Here is a 27,286-nt window from a genome sequence, read left to right as displayed (position 1 = left end):
TAGAGTGAGCTCTAGGACAGCCAAGGCTACACAGAGAAACCCTGTCTCAAAAAAACAAAACCAAGAAAAAGAAATTGCAAACCAAATACTTGAGGCTTAAATATTGAAAAAGGCGAACTGACAATAGAACTATTTTGTAACATTAAGGGCATTAGTATTAAAAAAACTATACAATCAGTATAATAAAAAGATTTTAAAAATGAATAGAAATGAAGATCTTGGCATCAGGGAGATGGGTCAGTGGGTAAAGGTATTTGCTGCCAGGTTCTATTACCGATTTCGATCCCTGGGTACCCATATGATAGAAGGGAGAACTGACTCCCACACGTTGTCCTCTGGTCCCACACAGGTTCATGACAGGTTCATGAGTACTGTCATATGTCCACAATGCATGAATGAATACATATAAAATGCAAACGTCCCCCAGTGTTCAAAGGAAAGGTACCCGATCATATAACATGCAACACATGGTAATTGTAGCTTTGTGCACACAGTCAACGAAGTTCTAGCATGAGTCCAGTCGGTAAACATGAGAGCCTTAATCCACCTACTAAAAGAAAAAGAATTTCCAAACAACGTGTTCCTGTCATGTTTAGAAGAGACACACATAAAATCAGTGGTTTGGAAAGACTGAAGAGTGGCGTGGACAGCAACAGTCCAAACACAGAAGCCACAGGAAGCAGAGATGGCAATGCCCATCTCAAAGGGGCAGAGTTCTCGGAGAGGCACAAAGACCACACTCCGCAACAGTGATATGCTAATCGCCAGTGCTACAGGCTCAGCTATTTGGACTGTCAGCTTGAAATGACATTCTGGAATCCTCTGCCTGCGCCGGAGTCCTGTCTGTGCACTAGCTTCCTTTCCCGTTAGCTGGGCCTTGTCAAAGCATGTGGCATTTGTGCAGTAGCAGCAGGGAAAACAGACAGCTGGAAATAACAGTTTTAACTCGCTCCTCTCTTATTCAAGGCCAAGGAAGACAAAACTATATGGAGGTTGTTCCTACAAAGTAGACCTAACTGTGTATTGTCTGTTCCACTTTGTATGTGTGTGTGGGATGTGTGTGTGTGTGTGTGTGGATGGGTGTGTGTGTGTATGGAGGGGGTGTATGTGTATATTGATGGGTGTATGTGTGTGTGTGTGTGGATGGGTGCATGTGTGTGTGTGTGTGTGTGTGTATGTGTGTATGTGTGTGGATGGGTGCATGTGTGTATGGATGGGGATTTGTGGATGGGTGCATGTGTGTGTGTGTATATGTGTGTGGATGGGTGCATGTGTGTATGGATGGGGATTTGTGGATGGGTGCATGTGTGCATGGATGTGTGTAGATGGGTGCATGTGTGTGTAGACGGGTATATATGTGCATGGATAGGTGCATGCATGTTTGTGTACTCGCACATGTGGAAGTCAGGACTAGCTTGGATAGCATTTCTCAGATGCCTTCTACTTTCCATTTGGACAGGGACCGGACATTAGACTTCCAACGATCCACTGACCTCCACCTCCCATGCCGCTGTCACTCAGATTGCAAGCACAAGTCACCCTGCCCAGCTTTAAGATGACTCTTGAGAATCAAACTCAGGTTTTGATGCTTGTGAGACAAGCATGTTACCAACTAAGTTATCCCCAGCACAAATGTCCCACATTAAAATAGCAATATGCCTGTTCTCATGCATAAAAATTTACCCTTTAGAGTAGGCAAGATGGCTGAACAGTAAAGGTACATGCTACGCAGCCTGGCAGCCTGAGCATGACCCCCAGCCCACATGATGGAAGGAGAACTGGCTCCCAAAAGTTGTCTTCTGTTTCTCACAGAAGCACAGTTGCATGTGTGCACACATAGAGACACAGGTAAATAAATCTATTAAAATCACCATTTACTACACCATAAAGAAAACTTGAAATGATCATCACACCTGGCTAGAACAAAACTTCTTTTTTAAAGTCCAATTTGGAGAAAAACGTTTTTATTAAACTCCTAGGACAAGATAGATTTAAAAAAAATCAAGTCCCAGGCCTAGTGGTACATGCTTTCAACCCAGCACTTGCAGGAGGCAGAGGCAGGTGGATCTCCATGAGTTCCAGGCCAGCCTGATCTACACAGTGAGTTCCAGGACAGCCAGGGCTATATAGTGAGATCCTATCTCAAACAAAACAAAACAACAAATTCAGAATTAGAGAGATGGCTTGGTGGTTGTGGGACATTTAATTTCAGTGTACACCTTTGAGACTGTTAATAAAATTAACCTTGGATTAGGGGGTGGAGTCTGTGACTAGTTGACAGGAATTAGCCATAGAGGGGCGGAGGAGCCAGGAACATGAATAGAGAGACACACAGGAAGGAGTAGGGAGGGACTTAGAGATTCTCGGTCTTTTTTGGTTAGAGAGAAGTGGAGAGATGCTTCTCTTGTTTGGTCCCTGGCCAAAACGGAAGGTCAGCTGGTCACTTCTTGGCGTCTCTGATCTGGTAGGTTTTCACCCCAATATCTGACTCTTGAGTATTGGTAAATAGAATGATAGAGACTTAGTTAAAACCTACATTTGGTAGCCATGACTGAGCCAGTGCTACCATTGGCGGGATTGGAAATTCCACCAGGCTGAGATCTGAGCCTCTGGGTGCTGACTGAAGGGCCATGGGGTGCTGACAGTTGTTAAAATATCAATAGATTCAGGTGTGGCTGCTAAGACAACAGAAAAACTTGGTAGTTAGGAACTCTTGTTACTCTTCCAGAGGACCCAGGCTTGATTCCTAGCAACCAAACAGCGGCTAAAAATGGTCTGTAACTCCAGTTCCAGAGGATCTGATGCCCTCTTCTGGCTTCCACATGCACTGCACTACAAATGAATAAATCTTTAAAAATCTATAACCCTCCAAATGTAATTAACAATTAACAAATGTAATCTATGGCACATAACTAAGGCAGTAAGTGAAAATATAGCTTGTAATATGGAATACTGATAAATATGAAAGAATAAAATTAAATGAGTCAGGTATGTGTTGGTTTGAATGCAATTGGCCCCCATGATCTCATAGGGAATGGTATTATTAGGTGGTGTGGCTTTGTTGGAGTTGGTATGGCCTTGTTGGAGGAAGTGTGTCACTGTGGGGGTGGGCTTTGAGGTTTCTGATGCTCAGGATGCTGGCCAGTGTCTCAGTTGACTTCCTGTTGCCTGCAAGATGGGGCACTCAACTACTTCTCCAGCCCCATGTCTGCCTGCATGCTGCCATGCTCCCTGCCATGGTGATAAACCTCTGAAACTGTAAGCCGGCCCCAGTTAACTGTTTTTATCATAGGAGTTGCCGTAGTCATGGTGTCTCTTCACAGCAAGAGAAACCTTAACTAAGAGAGGTAGCACTTTCTTTTTATTTTTTAAATTCTAGCACTTAGAAAGCAGAAGCAGGTCAATCTCTGAATTCAAGGCCAGCCTGGTCTACAGAGTGAGTTCCAGGACAGCCAGGGCTACAGAGAGAAACTCTGTCTCAGAGGAGGGAGGGAGGGAGAGAGAGAGAGAGAGAGAGAGAGAGAGCGCTCATTCTCATTGCGTGCTAAACGAAACATGATTCCTGCCTTCTCTCTGGCATATCTGAATTTCTGCCAGCATTATTCTCTGAATAGGGACCATTATTTAGTGAAATGCAGGTTCCTTGAAAACAAACTCCATGAATCCACGATGGTTGATCTGATAACCAAGATGGTCATTAAGATACCAATGGGTGACCGGAAAGATGGCTCAGAGGTTAAGAGTGTGTGCTGCTCTTGCAGTAGCCCAGAGTTCAGTTTCCAGCTCCCACAGAGGATGGCTCACAACGGTAACTCTATCTCCAGGCCCGCCTCTGGTCTTCACAGGCACATGCGCACAAATGTGCATACATAGAAATAAAAAAGAGAGAGGAGTGAGTGGGTAGCATGCAGGAACCCTGTCCTGGCAGGGTCGGGGTTCAGTGGCTAGAAGTGAGCATGCTACCCAGGTTAGTTCACTGTTTTAAAGTTTGACTTTATAAAAAAATTATATTTAATATTTTCAGCTTTGGTTGGCTGTTAGTAACTGATAAAATGAAAAGAGAAACCAAGATAAAGGGGAATTACTATAATGTAATATGAGCATCTTTTTACTTATATTTTATTTTTAATTATGCACGTGTGTGTGTGCGTGTGTATAGTGTATACATGTGTGTGCACACAGGAATGCAGCTGTCTGTGGAGGTCAGTAGAGGGCATCAAATTCCTTGGAGTTGGAGTTATAGAGATGCGTAAGTTGTCTGATCTGGGCCCTGGGAACCACATGCAGGTCTTTGCAATAGCAGTAAGTGCTTTTAACCACTGAGCCATCTCTCCAGTCCCAGAGTTCCCTCTTTTAAAGATTCACTTCAGTGACTGTTTATACTCAGGCCAGAGATATGGCTCAGTGAGTGCAGGGACCTGATGCCTACCCTGAGGATTTGAGTTTGAATCCCAGGACCCACACAGCGGAAAGAGAGAACCAACAGCAAGCTGTTGTCTGACCTCAGTGCATTCTCTCTCTCTCTCTCTCTCTCTCTCTCTCTCTCTCCCTTTCTCTCTTACATAAGCATACTATATAAATGAGTAAAATGTAACACAATTTAAAAAGAAATAGAAGATACTCTAGCAACTTGAATGGGTGCATGTGACCAGTTAAGGCTCCATTCACTGCTGCTGAAGCAGTCCAGATATGAGACATAGGCTGATATGGTACAGCACGCATGAAAAACAAAACAGCTGGATGTTCGCTGTATCTTTGAAGCTTACTGATGGATTGGACACGGGACATTCAAGGGTGACTCTGAATGCTTTGGTATGAACAACTGATGGTGCCATCGATTCAGACAGGGACGGGTGGGGAGGAGCAGGTTTTGAGGGGAAACATGGGAGTTCCCTTTCTGCTGAGTCAAACTCAGGACACCAGACAGGTTGTCGAATGCAGCTGTGAAGCTAACAGCTTAGATAGGAATTTCGATTTTTCCAGTAAGACCAGAGCAACATTTTGGTGTGTGGAGATTTTGGACCCCTTGGAATTATGTGACATATAACCTGGTGTGGTACAGAAACTGGGGTGTAGTGGAGTTGGCAGCGTCCTCCTAACGTATAGAAAGCCCTGGTTTGCCGGGCGATGGTGGCGCACGCCTTTAATCCCAGCACTTGGGAGGCAGAGGCAGGCGGATCTCTGTGAGTTCGAGGCCAGCCTGGTCTACAGAGCTAGTTCCAGGACAGGCTCCAAAAGCCACAGAGAAACCCTGTCTCGAAAAACCAAAACCAAACAAACAAAAAAAAAAAAACAAAAACAAAAAAAAAGAAAGCCCTGGTTTGATCCTCACAGCACGTTACAGAGAGTGAATGACTTCAAGGTCATTCTTGGAAGTGTACTGTATAGGAGGCCAGCCTGGGCTAACATGAGACCCTTTATGTTCCGTACCCGTCCCCAACAACTCTTTCTCCCTCAGTCACAAAACAGAAGTCTAGAACCAGCCAGTCTGATTTTTGGCATATGGATGATAGCTTTTTCCAATACGGAAAAGATAACTAATGCTTTCCCTAATACACTGGATCTATCATGGTAGGCTTGCTTGAGTCTCTACCATTTATTTATGAAGTGCACAGCTGGGGCTGCAGAAGCAGCTCAGCTGTTAACAGAGCTTAGCTGTCCCTTCAGAGACCTGAGTTCAGTTCCCAGCACCATGGGGTGCAGCTCATAACCACTTAGCCCCAGCTGAAGGGGATCCTATGTCCTCTTCTGGCCTGCTTGGGCACCTGTATGCACACGGGCATACCCACAGACACACACATATATACATACGATTAAAAATAAAATAAACGTACTTGGAAGGCAGAGGCAGGCAGATTTCTGTGAGTTCGAGGTCAGGCTGGTCTTGTGAGTTCCAGAACAGCCAGTGATACCCTGTCTCAAGAATACCACCACCATGACATGGCTACCATGACTAATCATCATCATAATCATAATAAAATAAATTGTGGGACTGGAGCGATGACTCAGCGGTTAAGAGCACATGTTGCTCTTACAGAGGACTCACGTTCAGTTTCTACCACCCATAAGCTTGCTCACAACCATTTCTAGTTCCAGTTCCAGGGGCTCTGACGCTTGCCTTCTTCTAAACTAGCAGTAGGCATACACAGGGTACATACACATACACCCAGGCAAACACACAAAATAAAATAAGTAAAAAAAGGAAAGTCACAGAAGGATGGAGGATAGCTTGAGGTCATCTGGCGTTTACACAGGCAGAGGAAAAAGACAAAACAAAAGGGGCAAAGGCGGCCAGATGTGGGCAGGGCAGGTCGTGGTCTTAGCAACTTGGGAGGCTGAGAATCCCCGACTCAGAGACAAAGCCACAGTAGTGACAACCTACACAAACCTTGGAGTTTTTCTAACGCTGTCACTTTCATAAGGCGAAACTGAAGTTCAGACAGTTGAAAGGACCCAGACTCCTTGGTGCCACCTTTCTCCCCGCTGCCCTTGCCAGGACTAACCGTGGCAGGTATCTGAGGTCTCCACCGCAGCCTTTTCTTTGAGCTGTGACCAGCTTTCCCAGGCTAGCTGGGAGCCCTGCTACCCACACAAGCTCTGGTTGTGTAATAAGGAATGTGTAATCTGAAATGGAGGAACCTGCTCTGTGTGTGTGTGTGTGTGTGTGTGTGTACGTGAAAAGAGCAGAGACGTGCATTTTCTGGATAATCCTGAAATGGGTGGGAGGACCGTTGCAGGTAACCCTGGAAAGGGGAGACGGAGGAGGTGGGACAACTCCTGAGGACCCCTGAGGAAGCAGGTCGCCAACAGCTCTTTCCCACCTGCAGCTGCTCTGTGGGTCTTCCTCTGCTTGGAGATAGCTCTCTGTGTGTTCTGGGGGACTGCTGCCAATTCAGGCTTCTGCTTTTTTCTGCCAGTTAATTAGTCCATCAATAAAGATGCGCGGGAGCTGGAGGACAGAATTGTCCGGGCTATGGGGTCCGGGGGCTACCCACTCATTCAGGGGTCTCAGAGGAGTATGCATTCCGCAGCGTGGGCGCCACAGTTTGGGGTCGGCATCAAGGAGGATGGCTATGGGCTGTCCCAAGTCCGCAGCCAAGTGGGCCGCAGTCCAATCCCACCAGCTCCGAGCGCGCGCCCTGCCTGTCCCTAGAGCCTGTGCAGCACGCGCACTGCCTCCCGAGGGCGCGGGCTGGGGGCGGAGCCTCGGTGTTGTTGTTCCTCTCCGGCCCCGCCCCAGAGGGGGGCGCGGACCACGCGGCCGGAGGGCCCGCCTCCCCTCCCCCTCCCCGCCCAGCTTGCCCGCCTCTTTGTATCCAACATCCGGGTTTCCCCGCTGGCTCGGCTCCGTGGCCACCGCTCAGGAGCCATTTTGGACTCGGTTCAGCTCCCCTCCCCCACCCCCCGTTCATGGCCCCTCCGGACTCGGCCCCTGCGCCCGGGGCCCGGACCCAGCCCCGTTGCGCCATGCCCGCGTCGGGCGCGCCCTGGCCCGCGCCCCGCCGCCGCCCCCCGGCCCCCGCGTCGCCCCATAGCCCGGGCCGCACTGCGAGCCGCCCGCAGCGGCCCTGAGCCCCTATCCCTGCACGCTGCCTGGGAACCGAAGCGCAGAAGCGAGCGCGCCTGGAAGCGAGACCCAGAGAAGGAGCGGGAAGCAGAGCGCAGCCGCCGCCGGGCCCTGCGCGCCCCGGGAGCGCAGCGCGGCCCTGCCCGCGGGCTCCGGGTGTCCGCGGGGCGGCGCCGCGGAACATGACGGCGCCCTGGGCGGCCCTCGCCCTTCTCTGGGGATCGCTGTGCGCCGGTAAGGACCCGGCGCGGCGCGGGGGTGCGGGGACCCGGGGCGCGCGGTGTTTACCAACAAAGGGCGGCCCCGCGGCCTCGGCTCTGCGCCACCTGCCTGGGATTCGGGGTTGCGCGGGGAGCTTGGCTCGCGGAGGCGCTCGGGGATGGGGAAACCTGGAGCGTCAGGGTCGGGGTTCAGGTTCCGCGGGCTCGCGGACCCCAGGAACCAAGCGAGGGAAACCTGAGCGTGGGGAAAGCGGCCAGGGTGGCCGGGCATCTAATCGCGGGTGGCTGGGATGAGGCTGCTCGCCCCTGAGAGGCAGTGTCGCAAAGCAAAGCGGACGGCTTTTTACAGCCTGTTCGGAGCCCTCTGCACTCCGTCCCGTCACTCTGCGTCGCGATCCTCTTGCAAGTGGCTCCTACCTGCACCCGCTTTCCTTGCAGCGGGCTACAGATGCGCCCTCGTGGGACCGCTTTTGTTTTGGGCTACTGGGAGTGGAGAGGAGGTTGAGGAGGCGAACCAACAGGTCTCAGGTCGCTCCGGCTGGCACGTGGCGGGCGTGAGTGACCTGCGCTCAGCCCGCAGGCGGCTGCGGGATGAGGGTGACTGGTGCGCGTCTGCTTGGGAACGGGACGTGTGGGTGTGTGCGCGCGAAGTTGTGCTGGGAAAGCGCTTTCGCCCCTAAAGCTCAGGCACGGATTTCTCTGTCCCGGTGGTGCTGAAGTATGCCCAACTCTGGTAGGAGCTCCCGGACGGGCTTGGGGCAGTCCTGGGAAACGCGGACAGTCGGGCATTGAGACTCCAGAGAAAAGAAAGTGGTGACTGGGACGGCTGGTGCTCGGTGGCCGGGGCTTTGGGTCCTGCGCGTCTTTGTTCCCAACCCCCATTACACATGCAGCTCGGGTCCCCTGCCGCCCGAGGTGGCAGCAGCGCGGAGTCTGGGAAATCCGCGAGGGGCGGGGCCCGGAGTGCAGGGGAGGGGCTGGGATCCCCCCCCCCCATGCTGTTGCGGGGGTGGGTATCCCAGATGGCCATTGCACTCTCCACTGGGATCCCCACCCTCAATCTGCTCCCTTCTATTGCAAGGTAGTGAGGCTTAGCAATTAATTCCGACCCTGAGAGTTTTTGCACGAATCTGGGTGCGGTGGAGCGTGAGTGCACGAGCCAGAGGCTAGAGACCACTTCTTGACTACCGGAGCACACTGTTGGGAAGCGGTTTCGATGCTGTGCTGGAGTGATCGAGGCGAAGCAAGCGGTGTCTCAAGTTGAACATTGTTTCTTTCTGCCATTCACTGAAGTGTTGCTCTTCAGGATTTCCCCAAGAGTGGAGGCTTGGAAGTGACGGAAAACATTGCCTGCTTTGGGGAGGACTGATCCAAGGGTACATAGCAATCCCCTAGCTGCTTCAGAAAGCTTCCTGATCTGCCTTGTCCCTTTCAAGTCCAGGCCTGTTGAAAGGGTGCTCTCAGGACAGTGCACCTCAGACTCTGAATCCGGACAACACGACACCAGTTAGTCCCAGTTTGAGTTCATCAGTTACCTCCCATCTTGGGGCAGGGTGAGAGGTGGTCCCCTGCGCTGTGTCTACTTTCTCTTTGCACTGTTTGGCGAGTGAGTGTGTAGCAGAATGCCGAGAGGCATTTGTTCTGTGTCAGAACCTGGCCTCCTCCCCCGGGGAAGGTAGAGTCACCTGTTGTCACACTTCAAAGTGGCCACTGCTCTGTCTTTTGAGGAATTAGAGGAGAGCTTCCCCAGGTCCTGGTGGGGCAGAACTGGCCCTCCTGGCTTCAAAACGGTCTCTCCTTCATGTTCCTGGCTCTGTCTTCAGAATGATCAACCCTGTGGTGTAAAGAAGAGCGCTATACTCGTGCTGCTCGCAAGGGCCTAGGAACATGGACAGGTATATTTAAGTTAAAAATTCCCAATAATCGCATTAGTAAAAGGAAGAAGAAATAGTTGTGTCTTAGTGTGTTCTGGCTTCCCTAATACCACAGGACTCTGTGATTCAAGCAGCAGTATTGGGGCTAGAGAGGTAGCCGGGTGGTTAAGGGTGCTTGCTGCTATTGCAGAGTCCTGACACCCACATGGTGACTCATGACAACCACCCGGGACCCCTCTTCCAGCAGGGACCCATGCTCTCTGGCCTCTGAGAGCATCAGGCTACACATGGTGCACAGACATAACTACAGAGGTAACTCATAAATAAAGTTAAAACAGCCTTGTAGATATAGATATATATGCTTACATATGTAATTAAAAGTCAACAGTGCTCGTTCTCACTTGGTTCTAGAATCCAGACTGGGGTGCTGGGATGGTCGGGTCTGCCCTAAGAGTTGTAGTCCTACAGTGAGGGTTCCACCCTCATGGTCCAGCCCAAACGTTACTGCTTCCTCAAGGTCCCATTACTGGTGGTTATGGCTTTCTATATGAATTTGGGGGTAGAGACTTGATCTTTTTCATAGTTGGTGGAATTAATTTAATTTAAAAATTGATCATTTCAACATGCAATCACCATTAAAACAGTTAAAGAGACTTGAAAGATTTCTTTAACTTCAAAATACAGTGTGAGCACGCCGGTTCCACGTTTGCACACCCCAGGCTCTCTGTAGTCACACTCGGCTAGTCGCTGCTGTATCGGACAGCACAGGCTGAGAGGGAAGACAGAAGTGATGTTTCAACCAGCGGATACCTCTGGAAGCCTTCCTGGCTCTGCCTGGCCCCTCCATCCTTGGGTGCCCGGCATTTGGCTCTTGCATTGCAGGGAACATTGCACATTCTGTTCTCGACATCTGTTTCTGTGTTTGGGGCTCAGAGCATAGCCGGAGCCAGGGGCTGAGAAGGCTCCTATCAGGTCCTCACTGCCCCAAAGCATCCTTATAGACTGACCATTGACACAGAGAGATTTCTTTCTCGGCCATTTCCTCGTGGGTGGAGGTTTGTATGAGGGAGTAACCTTTAGTCTTCTGGTCCCTGTAGTGGGAGAGGCCAAGGCCAAGGGCTACAGAGTCATGGAAGTCCCTCCCCAGAGAGGAAGTCCCCTGTTCTCTGTCTTGTTGGTGGTCATTTCATGCTGCCTGCCTATCAGGCGGGCACGCCCTTTGGAAGGAGTGGGTGCCCTTCTCAGCCTTCAGAGGCTTTCCATGCAGACCCTGTAGCTGGGTGGAAACTTCACGTAGACCCCTTTGCCTGCGACCTATCTAGGTGGACTTTTGTAGTCCTCTGCTGTTCTTCTTGGCACCCAGAGACCTACAAGCCTCTGCCCTTGCCCTGGCAGTTACCCAAGGGAGCCCCTGGAGGACCCGTTGCTTTTTGCCATGTTGCTCTGAGAATCTAAGAAAACTGAAGAGAAAATATAAACCAGTGCCTGCATGGGTATTTGTACAGGTGTATGTGCGTGCCTTTCTGGACTCCGTAAAATCCTGACTCCCCCGCAGTCAACCCTCCCAAGGGGCAGAGGGGCAGCCTGTCCGTAGGAGGTTGTGTACCTTGGAATTATTTCTCTCAGTACCTCTGCTTCCCCTGTTCCGGTCTGGAACATGTCCTTGCATTTACTGCTGCTACTCGTGGTTCTGCCCATCACTCTATTTCCTTGGTTTCTTCTCCATTCAGGAAGCCATCTCTCTGAGTGCCTATGTACTTAGCCTCTCTACTTGGGAGGTCAGTAGGGCAGATGGGACCTACCCACGGGGTATCAGAGCCTGAGTTCAGAGCCACTCACAGATGCTAACCTGTTGCCATGGCCTGGGATGCAGTGGATGAAGGGAAAAGAGCTAATCTGGACCATGACGGACCATTCATAGTTATCCATACCCCAGGCTTGTGTGTGTGTGTCTGTGTGTGCGTGTGTGCTCGTGCACACGTGTAGGTGTATGCCTGTGCACGTGGGTGCACGTCAAGGCCAGAGGTCACCATTAACTTTTTTTTTTTTTTTTTTTGGTTTTTCGAGACAGGGTTTCTCTGTGGCTTTGGAGCCTGTCCTGGAACTAGCTCTGTAGACCAGGCTGGTCTCGAACTCACAGAGATCCGCCTGCCTCTGCCTCCCGAGTGCTGGGATTAAAGGCGTGCGCCACCACCGCCCGGCTTCACCATTAACTTCTTTTACATTACTCCTCCCCTTGTTTTTTTCTGTCTTTTAAAAGCATTTTGTTTTAGTTTGTGGGCATGTGCCACAGCTCAGTGCGTATGTGGAGGTCAGAGGATAACTTGTGGAACTTGGTTCTCCACAGCGGGTCCTGGGACTCATACTCCGGGTGCTGGGCTTCGCAGCAGGCAAGCTTTTCTGCAGAGACATTTCACTGGTTGGTCCCTTCTTCATTTTTGAGATCTGAGATCTCTCTAACCCTGGAACTCACCCTTAAAGCTAGGATTACAGATGCTTGCTACACTGCCTGGCTTTTTATGGGATGCTGGGTATCCAGATGGTCCTTGTGCCTGTATGGCATGCATTACCAGCTGAGTTGTCTCCCAGTCCCCTAGACCACACTTAGGAGGCAGCCTGGATGGACATTCCTGGCTGCATGGGCCTCTCTAGAGCAGGGTTTCCCAGCCTTGCTCACCATGAACATCTGTTATCTGTGGTTTCTCTGTTTACATGGGGAGGGATGGGGACAGTGGAGGTGAACGGCTGGCCCGTACATTGAAGATGCCTACTTAGCTGCATCTCTGGCCTCTGCTGGCCAATTCCAGTATCGCATCTCTGAACATGGCAAGTGAAAATGACTCCGGGCATCGCTAAGTGGTAGGGACAAAATCATACTTAGGTCAGTGGAGAACCAGTGCTCTAGTACGTCCAGCTTCTATGGGGGTAAACAGTTGTGGGAGGAGATGGGGTTCTGGTTCAACAGTGCCATTTGTCATTCTCCCTCTGGAGTCAGGGAAGGAGCTGGGTTCACCCTCATAGGCCATTCCTGCCCAGCCGAGCCTGTTTGAGTGTGCATTTGGTTCAGAATCAATGGTTCCAACGGACCGGCTGCCACTAAGGAGAATCCTGGCGTCCTTGAGTTTTCCCAGAAGTGGTTCGGGTTTCAGGGAGGCGGCCCGTTGTGGGTGGCCGGGCAGCTTGCCCGCCTGCACCCGCCCACCTGCTCTGGCCTTTGCCTTGAGGCTGGCACTCTTGCCTCTCCCTCCCGCAAGTACAGAATGTCAGGAAGTGCCTGTTGCTGGGGCTCCGCCTGCCCGACACCCCCTCTCTGTTCACCTGGGAGCTGGGTGAACCCAGGCTGTACCTGTCTGCCGAGCCCAGGGGGTTGTAGCAGGATCCTGGCATGCCCTTCCCCCCGAGTGGGTCTGCCCTGTGGCGCTCAGAGGAGCCGCAGCGACTGTGGGCCTGGAATGACCAGGCCCAGGACGCCAGGGCAGGGGGGCAGCCTCGCCCCAAAGGTATGGGCTTGTCTTTTTTCCCACTGGGCTTGGGGGGTGTGTGGGGGGCAAGCCTTGCCTCAGAAAGGTGTAGTGCTATAAGCTGTGACAGACCTGGTGGGTTTCCACAGAGACCTCTGTATGTTGGCCTCTGCAGACCGACAAGCTCCTGTGGCTGGGCCGTGTTTCAGGCTCCTTTTTATGCAGAGTTCTGCCGAGGATTGGGGGCATTCCTTTCTGACTCCACTCAGTAAGATCTTACTGTGCTTAGAGCTGCTTCCTGGTAGGCAGGGTGGACTCAAGCCGGCCTCACAAGCCTTTCAAGCGTTCACATTACCCTGTGAAGCGAGTGCTGAGGTGAGACCTAGGCTGTCTCCCCATGAAGGTGTGGCTGCTTTCCTAGAATTCTTGGGTTGGGCCCCTCCCCCCATGCAGTCACCAGTGTTTTGCTCGGGTCAGACACCCCTTATTCTTGGCTTCTTTTTCGATTCAGTGTGGGCTGCTCTGACAAATGAGCCCTAGCTCAGAGGTGGCTGCTCATGGCAGGCCCACTGGAGCTGCTTCTGGGTACCCAGGTTCTTGGTTTGGGAGACACGGCCGCCTTCCTCCAACCTGGTCCTAAAGGTTGGCAGAATACCTCCATCTGTGACAGTTGTGGGGACTGGATCGTCCCAGGGTCAAGGGTGCCTCCTCCTGGCATGAGGCTAGTCATGGCTTCTGGCCTTGGGCGGCCCCACTCCTTCCCTCTTGCTGTGTGCACACATAGGGTTTTCAGATCCTCTTGGGGACTGACAGCTCAGCCTGGTGTTCTCATCCATGGACACGTGACTCCTGAGTGCTGGGGCTGGAGAGAATGCCTGGCCCGCTGGGCAGGTTTGCCGCCCCTCTCCCTTGGGAATGTTCTGGAGGGGCCTGGCCTGCTGGACAATGGGACCTCTCCCTGGCTAATTTCTGGGCTACAGCTGAGGTGTTTTGTGAGGCTAAGCCAATGCTCTTGTTTATAAACGTGTTCCTCAGCAGACTATTTCGGTTCTACCTCTGAGAACCAAGGAGGCTAAAATTAGTTCTGGGAGGAAAGGGAAAGGGAAGGCTGTTGGAAACCCAAGCTCTTGGCTGGAAGGTGGAGGAGGCTGCTTCTCCATGTTTGTGGCCCGGTATTTGGGAGAATGACCAGACCAGCTGTCGTCTGTCCATCTAAGTAGAGGGAGGGATGCTTGACTGCCCTCCAAACTTGAACCAGTAAAGACAGCCGAAGGCTGACTGGAGTGTTCGTGCTGGGACGGTTTTTCCTGCTGGTTGTGCAGCGGTGCACGGTGTTTCCAGGTATGGAGACAGTGCCGCCTGATGTCCTGTTACTGTCAGCTCTCTTCACCGTCCACCCCCAACCTGTTACCTGTCCATTAATGCAGAAAGTTTTAATGAGTTCTCAAGCCCTGGGGCTGGCAGTTGGGCTTTAGGAAACTTTTCTTTTGTGTATTGGAGGGATTTCCTTTGTATGTGAATTTGAAGTGGGGTTTGGTGGGAGCCTTGTTTGGCCCAGGCTCCCCAGGAGATGTAGTGACTGCACAGAACACGTGGGGCAAGGTTCATCTGCCAAGTGGCTTACAAGTTCCAGGGAGTCAGGCTTAGTTGAGAAACGCAAGTGACTCCTGCCCAAGGGTGGGGCTGGACTTGCTTCCTCTACACTGAAAACCTTTGTACCCAAACCTTCTCTTATCCAAGTGTCTTGTGGCTAACCACTGTGGGGAGAGAGAGCACATGAGCCTTATTCCCCCCTTTTAATTTTTATTAAGTGTATAGCCGTTCAAGGAACACATATATTCAGTCGCAGAAAAAGCTGCTAGTAGGCACAGCCGGGGTCTCAAGTTGGGAGTGGTGGTACGTGCCTATAATTCCAGTACTTGGGAGGAGCAGGAGGATGAGGAGTTCGGGGTCAGCCTGGGCTGTGGAAACTCTGTCTCAAAAATAGGGAGTTCGGAAAACAAAAGCCTGGTGTCTCCTGAGTAAGCTCTCCTCCTTAAAAAGTTACTTACTTTTATGCACATATGTTTGTGTGCACGCACGTTTGCATGTACAGACCCTGTAAGTTTCTGTGTACTGTGTGCATGCATTGCCCATGGAGACCAGAAGAAGACTTCAGATCTCCTATAATTGGAATCACAGGTGGTTGTGAGCTTGGTGATGTGGTGCTGGGATTGGAACCCAGGTCCTCTGCAAGAGCAGCAAGCACTCTACCTGCGGAGTCATTCCCCTGCTCCTGTCCCCAGCACCCTTTCTGAGACAAGGTCTCATGTAGTGTAAACTGCCTTGGAGTCTTGACGTACGATCGATCCTCCAGCCTCCAGCTCCTGGGTGCAGTGGTTACAGTTGTGCTTCACTGCACCCAGTGTCTGTGCTGCTGGGGATGGGACCTAGGGCTTCATGAATGCTAGGCAAAGGCTGTCCCAACTGAGCCACCTTCTCGTCTCAGGTGAGTTTTGTGGTTGGTACATTTTCTTTCAGGCATCCCCCCCCCCCAGAGATATAGGCAATACTTAGAAAATAGTTTTATTATTTGTTTACATTTTAAAAATGTTTAGCATGTGTGGGAGGTGCCGTGGCACGCATGTGGAGGTCAGGGACAGCTTGTAGGAGCTGGCTCTTTCTGTCATCTAAGTTCATGGGATCGAACACGGACTCACTGCTGCGGACATTGGCTGAAGTGTCAGGTACATGCAGAGGACTGGTGATGGCTGGAGCAAAGCCTGGTGCCATAGAAACGGGAGTAGAAGATAATCAGCATATGCAGGGCTCTGCGCTTGAGCCGCAGCCCAAAAATTAGAAATGTGGGGGGAGGGGTGGGGTGCTGCTAGAAAGATTGCTCAGTGGTTAGAGCTCTGACTATTCTCAGAGGACCCAGGTTTGAGTACCAGCATCCACACAGTGCCTCACAGTCTTCTGTAGCCCCAGTTCCAGGGGACCCAACGCACGCCCTCTTCTGACCTCTGTGGGCACCAGGCAGTGCACGTGGTGCACAGACATGCATTCAGGCAAAGCAGCCATGCCCATAAGATAATGATTTAAACATTATCTGAAGAAGAATGCGCAGTTGCCACAAGCTAGCTCTTGATGCGTTTCCACGGACGTGGATACACCTGTGCAGTTTGCCCTGTGATCAAGCATTAGACATTACAAGTAGTCCGTGTCTCTCCAAACTACCTGTCCCAGTGACTCTTGGGATTGCAGTCAGGGCCTGGAGAATGCCAAGCGTGTTCTGAAGCCTCTCGTTCTGTTCTCATTGTGCACCCGTCTCCTAAGGGTGCCGCTTTCTAGACTTCAGCAGTATACCTAGCTTGGCTTGTTCTGTTTTACATGACCGTATTCACAGCTCTGAACAGTTTGTGTGTGGATCCATCGTACTCGCTGTGACTTTAACGTCTTTTAAACTCAGATCCATGTACACAGCCATTCTAATACATATACACCCCCCTTTTTTTTAAATAGGGCAGGGGCTAGATCCAAATGACTGATTGACTTTTGAGACAAAGTCTTACTGTAGCCTAGACTGGCCTGGAACTCACTGTGTAGCACAGGCTGGCCTCAAATTTGTACTGATTCTCCTGCCTCTGCCTCCCAAGTGCTGGGATTAAAGGCGTGTACCACCATACCTGGTTTACCCTTTAATAGCCATGCAAAATTCTCAAGTATGGATATAGACTATGTTTTATTTAGCCTCCTGTTGGTGGGCTTTCTGATTATATATCGTTTAGTAAATTAATGAACACAAGCCATGGTGGTCTAGTCCCTGCCCTACCTATTGACATGCAGTTCCCATTTAGATTAGCACTGAAAATGGCCAGTGGTGCAGTAGGCGCCGGAGCTGGGTGAGATAGCAGCGTGTGGATTCCTGGGGTTCTGGATTTCAGCCTCAACCACAAGGATGGACCGCAGAGAATGTAGTAGCCACACTGGTGAAGGTACCAGCATCAGCAGCTGCTCCTTGTTGGGTGTCATGGTTATAGTGCTAACAAGGGACATGGCCACAGTCTGGCGGGATGCGTGGGCTTGAGTTTGTGATAGCCATGTGTGTTTATGTGCCACTTACCATGCTGTGTGTCGCCCCTGCCCTCTTTAGGGACTGTGCCACCTGCTGAGGGTGACTGAAGAGCTCAGGGTGGTAATGGGCACTGCCTCTGAGCACAGTGTGCTTGACAAAATGTTGGTATGTCAAGACTCTGGTTGTACATGCGGTAATAGAGATCTCGTAATGGAAGGGCCTCGGGAATTTCTGTATGTCTCTGGTTCCCTTATACAGCCCTCTGGCGTGATCACATGTAATAGTAGGGAAGGCATTTTGGGATAGTGTGATTTCCAAAGTCCGGCTTCTCAGTGCCTTGATTCAGCTGTCCTGATGTGGGCCCACTTGTCAGGCCCTGCTTGTGGATTTTGATGACACTGTACTTGTGGCAATGTCTCTAGTATGCATAATGTCCCAGTTGGCCCTTTGACGTTGTCCTGGTGACACACACTATTTGTGCCTCTGTCTGCACAGTGGCCTTAGTGGAAAATCACGGCACTGAGACTCAAGTTCAAGAGTCAGGTGCCAACTGGCTGGCTGAGGCCCCTCCCTCCTATTGGCCTGCAGTGCTGCCTGCCACTGTACCCTTTGCTCTGCGTGTACTCGGAGTTTCCTCTTAAAAACGATGGTTCGTGACCTCTTCTGCTGCCCATCTGTTTATTTTGTTGTTGTTCGAGGGAGGGCATCTTCTTGGAACTCCCAGAGATTTGCCTGCCTCTGCACTATACCAGAAGTAAAGGCCCAAGATGCTAAGCTCAGCTGGAAGCTACTTAACATTTTCCATGGGTTACAATGGTGAACCCAGTGTCTTTCTGTCTATCTGTCTGTCTGGGCCCTCGCCTTCTTGCTTTCTGAAGTCCCAAGACAGTTTTACTGCGGTGTGAGAATTCATGCTGTGAATCTTAGCAATGGCTGGAACTATCCAGACAGATGAGAGGAAGCAAGAAAGCCATGCATGCAGGGCAGACGGTAAGGTAGCGCTTCAGAGGACAAACGAGAAGGCCTAGAGTGTTGGAAGTATACCCAGATGTTGTGCCCAACACATCTGAAACACACAGACGGAAGGAAGGAAGTTAGGAATCTAGGCTGTTTGCGTGTCTGTGCACTTGGGGCACATGGTGGTTCTGAATGGGGGTGTCTAGAAGATGGGTAAAAAGCAGATGTAGGGTTCTCTCCTGCTAATCGGGTGCAGTCCGTTTGCAGAAGGCAACAGACCAGAGAATTCCTGGAGCTAAGACAGCTCGGGTGAGAGATAACTTTAGCCTCAGGGTCTGTTTTCTGTCATCCCTTGGGGCAGTCAAGAGCCCAGGCTGCTGCTGAGCGTGACAGTCTTGTGAGACTGGGAAGACAAGAGGCCCAGTACTGAGCAAGGGCTGGGTACAGTCAGCCCTTTTTAATTTGTTATTCAAAGAGCCAGACAAATCCTAATGTTGAATTAAAATGTTCTGAGGCTAATAATGTCTTTATTGTCAGCCAGAAGCACCCAGCAATGCCTTCTGGAGGCTTTACCGCCTCCTAGGCCTCAGTTTGTTTCTACTGTTGCCCAGTTTTAGTGACCGGCAATGGCTTTCAGTACACAACCAGCAGAAGCCGACCTGGGTGCGCTGCAGATTGGGGTCATCACATCCCTGTTCAACAGCGACGCTGCTCCTTCTGACATAGCTTGGCGCTGATGCTTTAGGTCTGTGAGGAGGCAGTGACTTGGAAGGGTGGGAGGAAGCTGCTTACCTCAGAGCGGTCAGGAGAGCTAGGGAAGAAGGGGGGAAAGGGGCCAGTGAGATTCGTCCCCAAGGGCACTTCCCTCTGAGCACTACCCAGGGCTGCTGAGCTCTGCTTCCTGAGTGTCTGTCTCCAGCTGGGGATGGTCCGTCCGTCCCCCCCCCCCCCCCCCCCCCCCCCCCCCCCCCCCCCCCCGCCGCCACCACCTCTGCAGGGGAAGCTTCAGATCCAAACTGTCATAAAGTTTTAGCCCCTTGTGAATTTTAAATTAAGCGTCTCTCTCTCTCTCTCTCTCTCTCTCTCTCTCTCTCTCTCTCTCTCTCACACACACACACACACACAATTAAACCAGGGCCTTCCTCCTCTGCTAACCAGGGCCAGTCCCTTTTCTGAAGGACTGAAGGACAGGTGTTGTGTAGCTAGGAAGAGTGTGGATTTGCAGGCTAGGACTAGGCAGCTCTCCCAGCTGAGCTGGCTGGCCCCACAGCCCCCAGATGCATTTGTTCTGCGCGTTGGAAATGTGTTAGTTTAGCCTCTTTGCTAATTCCTGCATCAGTTGTCTTAAGGCTGGCCTACAGCCACTGAAATGGGGATAATATCCATGTAGTGAATGGCAGCTACAGAGACTCTAGATTCTGCTCTGTTCCTCTCAAAGACATTGATTTTGCTGGTGCCACCTGCTGCTGTTTGAGTTTGTTACAACAGGTAATTCTATTGACGGAATGAATTTCTCTGCGGTGAGCAGCCGCTGACATACCTGACCAGTTCCTTGGGGCTTGTTTGCTGGTGTGGAGTTGCTCCACCCGGCATAGTTCTGGGCTCAGCTAGAGGGTTCCCATCCTCGCCTGGTTTCTCATCCTGCGATTTTCACCACCACCACCCAGAACATACTCATCAGTTACATCTGTGTTTGCAACTTGAAGTTTTGTTTCTGTTTTCCTTCTTGCTTTATCCCTGGTTTTGGTGGCGTCTACCCTTTATTACTATATATATATATATATATATATATATATATATATATATATATATTTTTTTTTTTTTTTTAATTATGTGTGTGTGCATGTCTGAATCTGTGCTCCAGTCCTTTCCAAGAGCAGTACACGCCCTCAACTTTAGCTATTCCCCAGCTCTTCAGAACTATGTTTGTTTGTTTGTTTGTGGACAGGGTCTTTGTAGCCCTGGCTGTCCTGGACTCACTCAGATCCAACTGCCTCGAGTGCTGGGATTAAACGCATGCTCCCCCCCAACTAGGTGCCAGTACATTTTGATAAAAGGTAGGTGGAGGCAGATTTCCTTCCTTCCTTCCTTCCTTCCTTCCTTCCTTTCTTTCTCTGTTGTTTTTGTTTTTTGTTTTTCGAGACAGGGTTTCTCTGTAGCTTTGGAGCCTGCCTGGAACTAGCTAGCTCTTGTAGACTAGGCTGGCCTCGAACTCACAGAGATCTGCTTGCCTCTGGCTCATGAGTGCTGGGATTAAAGGCGTGCACCACCACTGCCCGGCTTTCTTTCTTTCTTTCTTTCTTTCTTTCCTCTCTTTCTTTCTTCTTTCTTTCTTTCTTTTTTAATGAGTGTTTTGCCTGCATGTATATATGCATGCCTGGTGCCCATAGAGGTCAGAAGAGAGCATCGGATCCCTGGGACTGGAGTTCCCGATGGTTGTGAGCAGTCATGTGAGTGCTGGGGATAGAACCTGGGTGCTTTGCAAGAGCAGCCTGTACTCTAATCACTGAGCCATCTCCCAACCTCGAATCTTTTTTTCTTTTTTCTCTTCTGCCTCTGCAGTTCACTGATAGTTACCTGGGTGTGGATCTGTGAGTAGGAAGCTTTGTCTTACTGTATTGTCTTCTAGCTTGCAGGTACTCGTTGTTGGAAGGTCAGTCAGTCAGCTTACTTACCCGTTGTAGGCAGCACTTTTTTCTTACTAGACATTTGTGTACACATAGACACACAGACACACACACACAGACACACAGACACACACTGCTGTCTATCCTACTTTTTATAGGGGTAAAATGTTTTCTTTACTGGTTTCTTTTTTTAATGTTCATTGGTGTTTTGCCTGCATGTCTGTCTGTGGGTGTTACAGACAGTTGTGAGCTGCTATGTGGGTGCTGGGAATTGGACCCGGGTCCTCTGGAAGAGCTCTTAACGGCTCAGCCATCTCTCCAGCCCTGCCCTTCTGGTTTCCTATCCCTGCTCTTTAGCATGTGCCATTTAGGTTAAGGATGGGCTAGAATGCAGGTTGAGGGCGCTGAGCCTATAGGTGGAGATCTGATTAGATAGTTTGGGGAGCCAGTTAGATTCTGCTGAGGAGGACCTTCTGGTCTGTGTGGAGGGTGATAGGCTGGGTCCTGGGAGCTTCAGCTATGAGAGCTAAGTGCCTATGTTTGCTGTGCCCTCTTCACTCTGTTTCAGTGTGCCTCCGGCTTGAGGTGGCCTGCTCCTTTTGGCCCAGAGTCTGTTATATGCCTCCAGGAATTAGTCGTCTCTACCGGTTTGGGCAAGGCAGCCTCCAGCCATGAGGGTCGGGGTCTGATTGCCCGAACGGGCCCATCCTCTGTCTTTGAATTCCTTTTTACTTAATTGTTACGGTGACATTTGATGCCATGAGTGCCAAGGCTTGGATGTTTTCTGTGGTGGAGGAGTCCTGATGCCCAGCTTTGTCCATGGCCAGTCGGGGGGTCTGTGTGGTCAGTTCCTCTTCTCTGTCCACTCCCCAGCTCTGAGTTTTCCTTTCTGTGGGTTCAGCTTTGGTGTAAAGCTCTCTGTGCAGCGGAGTCAGGATGTATTCCTGTAGTCCCGGTGTTCACCTGGTAGGGCGGGCACATGCCAGTGTTCTTCAGGAATTATAGGGCTGGCAGAAGGCCCTGGACCACACCCTGTTCTGTGGAACAGTGCTGTCAGGGACTTGTTGATGAAGTCTGGTCTAGAGGTGATGTGAGGTGTCCTGGTTTTTTCCTGTCGCTTTGGGAAATGCTCTTGGGTTCTCTGTGGCATTTATAGTGGACAAATGAGTGGCAAAGTCTGAAAAGCTAAGAGCAGTAGCTAGCTGCGTGCGTGGGAACGCGAGGGAAGAGCATGAAGATGCTGGACACGCCGTGCCCCTCCACCAGCCTCGCTTGTTTGTCCTCTGCTGCAGACGTGGTCCCTTGTTTGTTCATCACTTCTGCCTCTTCCGGAGGACTCGAGTTCTGTTCCTAGCACCACATCCTATGACTCCCAAACTCCTGTAACACCAGCTCTGGGGAATCTTACATGCACCCCTGACCTCCATGGTACTCGTGTGCACAGCAGGTACACGTGTTTGTTTTGATTTTTTTTTCTTTTTTGTTTTTTTGAGACAGGGCTTCTCTGTGTAGCCCTGGCTGTCTTGGAACTCTCCTTGTAGACCAGCCTGGCCTCGAAGTCATAGTGATCTGCCTGCCTCTGCCTCACAAGTGCTGGGATTAAAGGCGTGCGCCAGTACCGCCCAGTTTTAGGGCATATACTCTTTTTTTTTTTAAATTTTATTTATTTATTATGTACACAGTACTGTGCCTGCCTGTATCCCTGCAGGCCAGAAGAGGGCACCAAATCTCATTACAGATGGTTGTGAGCCACCATGTGGTTGCTGGGAATTGAACTCAGGACCTTTGGAAAGACAGGCAATGCTCTTAACTGCTGAGCCATCTCTCCAGCCCATACTCTTTTTTTTTTAAAAAAATATTTATTTATTTATTATGCATACAATATTCTGTCTGTGTGTACGTCTGAAGGCCAGAAGAGGGCACCAGACCTTATTACAGATGGTTGTGAGCCACCATGTGGTTGCTGGGAATTGAACTTGGGACCTCTGGAAGAGCAGGCAATGCTCTTAACTACTGAGCCATCTCTTCAGCCCCCTACTCTTTTTTTTTTAAAAAAGATTTATTTATTAATTATGTATACAGTATTCTGTCTGCATGTCTGCTGCAGGCCAGAAGAGGGCACCATATCTCATTACTGATGGCTGTGAGCCACCAATTGAACTCAGGATCTTTGGAAGAGCAGTCAAGTGCTCTTAACTTCTGAGCCAGATCTCCAGCCCCGGGCATATACTCTTACACAGACACACACACCTTGCTAAAAATTGCTCATTCCTGTAATCTTGCCCATTTCCATAAATTAGAGACACGGGTTCAGTAGACATTGAATTGAGGTTGGGGCCTCCTGCCTTAAGCTTCCTTGGCGTCCTGCCTTTAGTGAGACCATGCAGCCTGTGGCTGACAAAGCAGCGAGATCATATATTGTCTCAGCCTAGGGCGAAAGGGGAGCGGATGGAGGCATGAGCAGTTCCTCTAAGAATCTGTCACTCTAAGCATGAACTGGAAGTTAGAAAAGTTCCTATCATCCTGTTCTGGGAAACTCTAAATCAAATTAAAGATGTTCCCAAGGTCAGTTCCCAGCACCATGCAGGGCTCATAATCACATCTAACTCAGCTCCAGGGGAACCCAATGCCTCTGACTTTGAAGCTCATCTATACTCATTTGCACTTATTCACACAATTAAAAATAATAAAAGTAAGTAAAAAATAAATGAGAGGGGATCTGGAAGTGACCAAAGAGCAGAGTATCAGAATTGGCCCAGGATGGTGGCGATGGCTGTGGAGATGGTCTGGTGTCAGGGCATTGCTCTCCGTCCCGGAGTCCTGCATTCTGTTCCTGGTCCACACACACACAGGTGTGGGGCTTTTTTTTATTTTATTCTTTATTTTCTAGGTGCTGGGCATCAAACCCTGGGTTCTGTGTATACTTTGCAAGCCTGGTACTGTTCTTGACAGGAATAGGCAGGTGGAACTCTGAATTCAAGGCCAGCCTGTTCTGCCTAGTGACTTCCAAGATAGCCTGGGCTTCAGAGAGAAGCCGTGTCTTACAAAATAAAAATAAGGGAGTTGAAGAAATGACTCAGTAGTTAAGAGCACTGCTGCTCTTCGGAGGACCTGGTTCAGTTCCCGGCACCCACCTGGCAGCCCACAACTCCCTGTAACTCCAGTTCCAGGGAATCTGACATCTTCACACAGATAAGCCTGCGGGCAAACGAGTGCACATGAAACAATAAGTAATTAAAAAGAAAGTGAGAAACATTAGACAGTGAAATGAAGAAACGGTGGGTTGGGAGTGAGATCTTAAAGAATTACCAAGAGACATGACTTGGACAATATGAAAGGGGGGCAGGTAGGTGATCGTTAATTTCCACCGTCAGCAAGATTGGGCTAAGAGGCAACCAAGACCATTAAGGAGGCACACATTTGGATGTGTCTGAGGGTATCTCCAGGGAGGTTGGACTCGGGTGGCCCACCCTGGATCAGGACTAAATTAAAAAGAGAAAAGGAGAAAGCTAGCTATGGACTGGCTTCCAGGCTCAGCACCTCACCTGCTGTGATGGACCAGGAGCCCAAATAATCAATCCCTTTCTCCCTTAGGTTGTTTGTTAGGGTCGCAGTGATGAGAAAGAAGCTAACGTGGGTATTTTAGCCCGTTGCTGCTGTTGTAGCAGTACCACACATGGACAGTCTGTCAGTAGGTGAGGAGCGTGGCTTTAACATTTATGGGAGCCTTAGCGATCTTTCATGCAGTAGAAGGAGTCACATGGCGGGAGAGTGAGGAGGCTGTTTATAACTTACCCCATGATCACCAACCCACTCTTGCTAATTAATCCACCTATGAAGTAAGGGCCCTCATGACCCATCCCCCTTTCCTTTTTTCTCTTCTCTTCTCTTCTCTTCTCTTCTCTTCTCTTCTCTTCTCTTCTCTTCCCTCCCTCCCTCCCTCCCTCCCTCCCTCCTTTCTTTCTTTCTTTCTTTCTTTCTTTTCCAGACAGTTTCTCTGTGTAGCTTTGAGCCTTAGACCAGGCTGGCCTCGAACTCTGAGAGATCCACCTGCCTCTGCCTCCCAAGTACTGGGATGAAGGCGTGCGCCACCACCGCCACCCTCCCCCGTTCATCTCAACCTTTTTGCATCGAGGATTAAGTTTCCGATACAAGTCTAGAGGTGGTGGCACACAACTCATCCAGGGAGGTTAGGATAGGATCGCAGGTCTGAGGCCAGCCAGAGATAAGATTGTATCCTGGAAAAAAAGAAAAGCCCAAGCAAAACGTTTGTAGCATTTGAATCCCCAAACAGTAAGAAATCTCGTTGTGGTGTGTGACCTGTCCCCTGTAGGCTCATGTGTTGGAATACTGTTTCCTATTCCCTAGTGCTGCTGTTTTCACCAGTTCTGGAGCGCTTGGGAGTCACAGCTTAGCCACAAGCGGGTCACTGAAGGTGGCCTTAAGGTTTGGTAGCTCAACCCTACTTCTAAACCTTGTCACTACTTCTTGGACCATCCCAGTGAGCAAGCATCCTCACACCTGTGCCCATGCTGGCTGCAAGCATCCTTACGCCTCCATCCTTGCTGTAAGCGTCCTTACACCCCCGCCCTTGCTGCAAGCATCCTTATGCCCCCGCCCTTCTTGTAAGCGTCCTCACACTCCTGCCTCTGATGCAAGCATCCCTGCAGACTTCCTCCCCTCAAGCGATAAGCTAGAATAAATCCTGAAGTAGCTAATATATCTAGTCTCAAGATCCCATTGTAGCAGCAAAAAAGCAATCTTGGCTGTAAAAACCACAAATAATGTTCTGGAGATAGATACAGGCAGCAAAAATATTAAATACTGAATATAAAACATTAAAATTTTATTCCCATGAGGATCAAATATTAATGAAAACGGAAAGGTATTGGAGTTAAACCACTTCCAGGGAGAGATGGCAGGAAGGCTGATTGCCTCAGACTTACAGCCCAAGCGCTACACTTCAGACTAGGTACTTTACTAGAAGTGAACTTTCCCTTCCAGGTCAAAGTGGCAACGTAGGACATTTTAAGCGCAGTACAGTGGTAGAGCTTGTTAGCTTGCGTGAAGTGCTGTTTGATCTCCAGAACTGGAAAGGAAAAAAAGAAAAAGAATTAAAAAAAATTAAATCATGACTGTTAGAACACATGTCTGGTTTTAAGAAAGCATTAGATTGAATTGTAGAAAATAGAAGTGGGCAGGAAAAGAACCTGGGAAAACACAGGAAACGTCCTAGGCGTCTTAGCACCAGACAGGCATCCTTCTTTGTGACGTGACAAGCTGGGGTGGGGGTGGGATGCAGTTATCAGCAGGGTATTCCCAAGAACATAGACTTTCCAAAAGTTAGAAAATGAAATTTATGCCCTGGCAATGCTGAAGTATACAAGGTATACAGCAGTTCTATTGAACCTGTCCATGTTGGGTCTCATCGTCTAAGTTAATGAGAAGTCTGACCAGGTCGCTTTCTCAAGAGGGCACCAGCTCACATTCCAGGTGGTTGCTGGGAGTTGAACTCAGGACCTTTGGGAGAGCAGGCAGTGCTCTTAACTGCTGAGCCAGCTCTCCAGCCTTTCCACACAGAGGGAAATGGGAATGGTTCCCTGGAAAGGTTTGTAGTCGGGCAGGTGCCATCAGTGTCACGGGAGCGTGGATGAGGCTCTGACCAGGGAAGCTGCTCACAAACCGGTGTAGCTATTCTGGAGAAGGATGTCGCAGCGTGTCTGAGAGGAAATGCCCACAGAGGTTGGGCAGCTTTGTGGTGCTTACGTCACTGCTGCCCATAGCCTGAGGGTCCAGCTGGAGGACAGCGGAGTTAGGGTGAGATCACACTGGCGATCACACTGGCGGGCCTACTGAAGCACGGGACTTTAAGGGAGTAGCTGCAGAGCCACTGTGCGTCAGTTCTGCCTCTGTGAGGTGGCCCCTTGGGGTTCTTGTGATCTGTAGAGTGCTCAGGGTGTGGCATGAGCTAGCTAAGTGCCAAGTGGGTGTTTGCTTGGCACACACCTACAGGTAGAACTCACAGAGATCTGCCTAGTTTTTTTTTTAAAAAAAAGATTTTATTTTTTGAGTATTTTTATTTTGCATGCATGTGTACCATGTATGTGCAGTGCCCATGGAGGCCTGAAGAGGGCATTGGAGTCCCCTGGAACTGGAGTTGCAGGTGGATGCTGTCCTCTGTAAGAATAAGGGCTCTTAACCACTGAGCTGTGTCCTCAGCTCCTGGGTGGTGGATTCTAAGGTAAACTGTAGGTACTTGTTGGGCTTTCCTCCCCAGTGTCTGCCCCACAGTGTTCATGCACATGCACTGTGCGTGTGTTTCTCATGCTGCAGCCTCGCCCACCCTTTTCCTCCAGGTTCCCCATCCCTAGCTGCCTTGGCTGTGGTCCTGGGGACTGGTGGGATGGGTGAGCAGGGAAGGCCAGTTGAAGAGACTCCTGACCTGACTGCAGGGGGTGTGGGCGGGAGGCCTTCATCTATTAAAAGGCTAGGTGGCCTTGTGGTTGGAATTCTGCCATTGGCTGT

The 27,286-nt window shown here is 50.3% G+C and overlaps 1 protein-coding gene across 4 annotated transcripts in view; it reads left to right on the top strand.

The window, feature by feature from the left end:
- Positions 1-7,465: 7,465 nt before the first annotated feature.
- The window catches only part of Acvr2b (activin A receptor type 2B), a 37,652-nt gene continuing 17,831 nt past the window's right edge, over positions 7,466-27,286 (top strand). For 3 of the 4 annotated variants that reach the window (XM_041677117.1, XM_041677116.1, XM_041677114.1), the window contains exon 1: positions 12,945-13,162. In XM_041677117.1, coding sequence (XP_041533051.1) covers positions 13,048-13,162 — 115 coding nt within the window. In that variant the 5' untranslated portion in view covers positions 12,945-13,047. Of the gene's footprint in view, positions 7,802-12,944; positions 13,163-27,286 lie in introns of those variants that run through there. The other variant, XM_041677118.1, reaches the window with a different exon arrangement.

This window comes from Microtus oregoni, unplaced genomic scaffold (genome assembly GCF_018167655.1).
Source record: "Microtus oregoni isolate MIOR12 unplaced genomic scaffold, Mior012 000028F_ref0000031, whole genome shotgun sequence".
Taxonomy (NCBI): domain Eukaryota; kingdom Metazoa; phylum Chordata; class Mammalia; order Rodentia; family Cricetidae; genus Microtus; species Microtus oregoni.
This window is presented reverse-complemented; position numbering and strand designations above follow the sequence as displayed.